At 42.9% G+C, this 3,817-nt stretch overlaps 1 protein-coding gene across 3 annotated transcripts; it reads left to right on the top strand.

Annotated features, from left to right (window-relative positions):
• LOC136709380 (extracellular calcium-sensing receptor-like) lies at positions 1-3,435 on the top strand. Of its 3 annotated transcripts, none has more exons than XM_066684551.1 (6): positions 1-218; positions 338-638; positions 971-1,747; positions 1,952-2,176; positions 2,277-2,400; positions 2,522-3,435. In XM_066684551.1, exons 1-6 carry the CDS (start codon positions 10-12, stop codon positions 3,433-3,435), a joined length of 2,550 nt encoding a protein of 849 aa, XP_066540648.1. In that variant the 5' UTR covers positions 1-9. The 3 variants fall into 3 exon arrangements, with proteins under 3 accessions (XP_066540648.1, XP_066540649.1, XP_066540650.1); XM_066684552.1 differs by having other exon boundaries at positions 70-218; positions 971-1,731; positions 1,921-2,176; XM_066684553.1 differs by having other exon boundaries at positions 70-230.
• The last annotated feature ends 382 nt before the right edge of the window (positions 3,436-3,817 follow it).

Here is a 3,817-nt window from a genome sequence, read left to right as displayed (position 1 = left end):
CTAAGTGTGATGATAATTGTGTCAGTGCTGTGGGTGACTGGGCTTAGCTTATGTAAAGCTAACTCTGTTGCCTGCAGACTGTGGGCTGAGCCTCAGTTGCCCGTTATCTATATGAATGGAGACTTTGTGGTTGGAGGGGTTTTCTCCGTTCATTCTTATACTAAATCAGAGCAGAACACCTACACCAGGCTGCCACCACAACCTCAGTGCTCTGGGAGGTCTGTCTGTGAGTGTGGAGTGAATATGCAGGGCACAGGGACTTACATAAATTTAAAAGGCAACTTATTATTATGAAACCTGCAAATTAAACACTTTGTGCATTGTCTGTTTTGTACAGTATGGATTTCAGGGAATTACTCCACGCTCGGGTGATGGAGTTCACCGTTCAAGAGATTAACAACAGAACAGATCTGCTCCCGGGAATCACGCTGGGCTACCAGATATACGACACGTGCGCCGCAGTGCCCATGGCGATAAAAATTGCCCTTCAGTTTGCAAATGGAATTGAACCATATATTATTGATACAAATGTGTGTTCAAAAAATACAGCGGCAGCTGTACCTGCTGTCATAGGAGACTCTGACTCCACCCCTTCAATTAGCATGGCCAGAATACTCGGCCTATTTCGAATTCCACAGGTGAATACTGTATATGTAAATTCTCCAAAATTAAACCTCCTCTTGTCATGTTCGAGGAGGAACATTTAGTCAAAAACATTAACGTTTAAGATGTACATTGCTTGGTGTGGTACAGTGGTAAAATTATTCGCTCCCATGTGAGAGACCTGGGTTCGATTCCATGTCTGGGCAACCAGTCTGTGCTTCACCAATAAGAGTCCTTGGACAATCCTCATAACACTGCGTTGGCCTATCAGTAAACTTGTAAGTCGCTCTGCATAAGAGCGTCTGCCAAAATGCCGTAAGTGTCTTTAATGAATGATAATTGTTTCTTTTACTGCATTGAATAACAGATTAGCCATTTCGCAACCTGCGCATGTTTAAGCGATAAGAGTCAGTATCCTGCCTTCCTCAGGACTGTGCCAAGTGACCACCACCAAGCGGCAGCGCTGGCCAGAATGGTCAAATATTTTGGCTGGACATGGATTGGGGCAGTGCGCAGTGACTCGGATTATGGGAATAACGGAATGGCCTCGTTTCTAAAGGCTGCGCAGGAGGAGGGGATCTGTGTGGAGTACTCGGAGGCCTTTCACAGAACACAGCCGCGCAGTAAACTGGAGAGAGTGGCGAACGTCATCCGCTCATCGACAGCCCGGGTAATAGTAGCGTTTCTGGCCTCAGGCGAAATGCAAGTTTTATTAGAAGAACTGGTGAAAAACCCACCGCCTCCTCTTCAGTGGATTGGCAGTGAGACATGGATCATAAATGCAAAGTTTCTGCGGTTTAACATGTGCACTGGGGCCATAGGTTTCAGTGTTCCCCGTTCAGTGATCCCAGGGCTCCGTGAGTTTCTCTTAGACCTCTCTCCAGCACAAGTTCTCAAGTCGCCGCTGTTAACGGAATTTTGGGAACGCTCGTTCAGCTGTAGTTTGACGGGTTTCTCTGAGGGCGTGCGGATATGTGACGGCAGCGAGGACATCCGCGCGCTGCAGAACACGTACACAGACACGTCACAGCTGCGTATCACTAACATGGTGTACAAAGCTACATACGCCATAGCGCATGCCATACACGGTGTTATCTGTAACGAGAAGCAGTGTGACAAAAGTGTTCAGTTCGCACCATGGCAGGTATACAACTGATTGATTTAAACACACAAAATTACTGCTTAATAATTCACAATGATTTAATATTAATTTGTAAAATAATCATTTAAATAACGCAACACAAAATTACAAATGCTTCAATATTTTTAATAATAAAAATAATTTATAAAACATTTGTTACTATATGTAAATAATAGATTATGGATTTCATATTGTCTGCCACTGCAGATACTCCACCAGCTCAAAAGAGTGAACTTCACTACAACAAATGGCTATCAGGTCACATTTGATACCAATGGCGATCCTGTGGCTATCTATGAGCTCATAAACTGGCAAGTTCAAAAAGGCGGAGCCTTGGATTTTGTGACGGTGGGCCACTACGACTCCTCCAAGCCAAAGGGACAAGAGTTCAGTATGAGCAGATCTATCAGTTGGGTTGGGGGACAAACAAAGGTATTCATTCACTACTTAAAAATATTCACCTATGAAAAGCATTGTGATCTTCAAATGTCACATATTATTATGCATTGCATTTGTCTGTTGTCTTTCACAGGTGCCAGTGTCTGTGTGCAGTGAGAGTTGTCCTCCTGGCACTAGGAAGGCTGTACAGAAAGGAAGGCCATTCTGCTGCTATGACTGTATACCATGCGCAGAAGGAGAGATCAGTAACAGGACAGGTTGGCTATCAGAACAAATAATGCTGAATTAACCCTCACATCTATAGTCAGTTTTTTCCCCTTTATCTTTGTGAGGTTCTGTCTAACAATGATTATTGAATATACATTTTCTATTTCTTAGATGCTTTAAACTGTATACAGTGCCCTCCTGAGTTCTGGCCTAATGCCAAGCGAGACAGCTGCCTCCCCAAGCCTGTCGAGTTCCTGTCCTGGGATGACACTCTGAGCATTATACTGATATCATTCTCTGTGGCTGGGGCCTTCATAGCTCTCTGTGTGGCTGCAGTTTTCTACAGACACAGGACTTCTCCCATTGTCAGAGCCAACAACTCAGAGCTCAGTTTCCTGCTTCTCTTTTCTTTGGCCCTGTGTTTCCTCTGTTCACTTACTTTCATTGGTCAGCCCTCTGAGTGGTCCTGCATGCTTCGCCACATAGCGTTTGGGATCACCTTTGTCCTCTGCATCTCTTGTGTTCTGGGGAAAACAATAGTGGTGTTAATGGCCTTCAGGGCTACACTTCCAGGGAGTAATGTCATGAAGTGGTTTGGGCCTCCACAGCAGAGACTCAGTGTCGTTGTCTTCACTCTCATACAGATGATTATTTGCGTGCTTTGGTTAACAATATCTCCTCCTTTTCCCTTCAAAAATCTAAAACACTATAAGCAAAGGATCATTCTGGAATGTGAATTAGGTTCAGCTATAGGATTCTGGGCTGTACTGGCTTACATAGGACTCCTGGCTTTGTTGTGTTTTGTTTTGGCTTTTCTGGCTCGGAAGTTGCCTGATAACTTCAATGAAGCCAAATTCATCACATTCAGTATGCTCATATTCTGTGCAGTTTGGATTACCTTTATTCCCACGTATGTCAGCTCTCCTGGAAAGTTCACTGTGGCTGTAGAGATATTTGCTATTTTGGCCTCAAGCTTTGGTTTGATTATTTGTATTTTTGCTCCCAAGTGTTTCATAATCATGTTTAGGCCAGAGCAGAACACCAAGAAACACCTTATGGGTAAGGTACCCTCCAAATCTCTTTGAAACAGTCACAAAATTGTAAAAGACACATACATACACACATACATGTGTGTGTGTGTGTTTGTATTATTTGTTTGTCCCTCATGATGCTTCCGAGAATATCTATTGCTTATTATATTTAATATTAAACTGATAACTGTATATCTTGATTTTTTATCATGATTATGTATTCAGCCCCCCCCCCCCCACACACACACACAAACACAGAAGAAAACTTCCTAAATAGACATTTTGAACAGAAACTACAGTACTGTGCAAATGTTTTAGGCACCAGAGATTATGAGATTTATACAGGTATTTATCTGAGCAGCAAGTGTTTATTTGCTAAAAACATACAAAACAAACAACAAATAATGCCCAACATTAGAATAAAACCAAATAACAT

The sequence above is a fragment of the Hoplias malabaricus genome, chromosome 11 (assembly GCF_029633855.1).
Source record: "Hoplias malabaricus isolate fHopMal1 chromosome 11, fHopMal1.hap1, whole genome shotgun sequence".
Taxonomy (NCBI): domain Eukaryota; kingdom Metazoa; phylum Chordata; class Actinopteri; order Characiformes; family Erythrinidae; genus Hoplias; species Hoplias malabaricus.
This window is presented reverse-complemented; position numbering and strand designations above follow the sequence as displayed.

Bases quoted from the DNA above. Each gene is read 5' to 3' on its own strand.
- LOC136709380 (XM_066684551.1), top strand. From the start codon at position 10: ATGATAATTGTGTCAGTGCTGTGGGTGACTGGGCTTAGCTTATGTAAA. The intron at 639-970 runs GTGAATACTGTA...ATTGAATAACAG, and splicing joins GCCTATTTCGAATTCCACAG to ATTAGCCATTTCGCAACCTG. The intron at 1,748-1,951 runs GTATACAACTGA...CTGCCACTGCAG, and splicing joins TTCAGTTCGCACCATGGCAG to ATACTCCACCAGCTCAAAAG.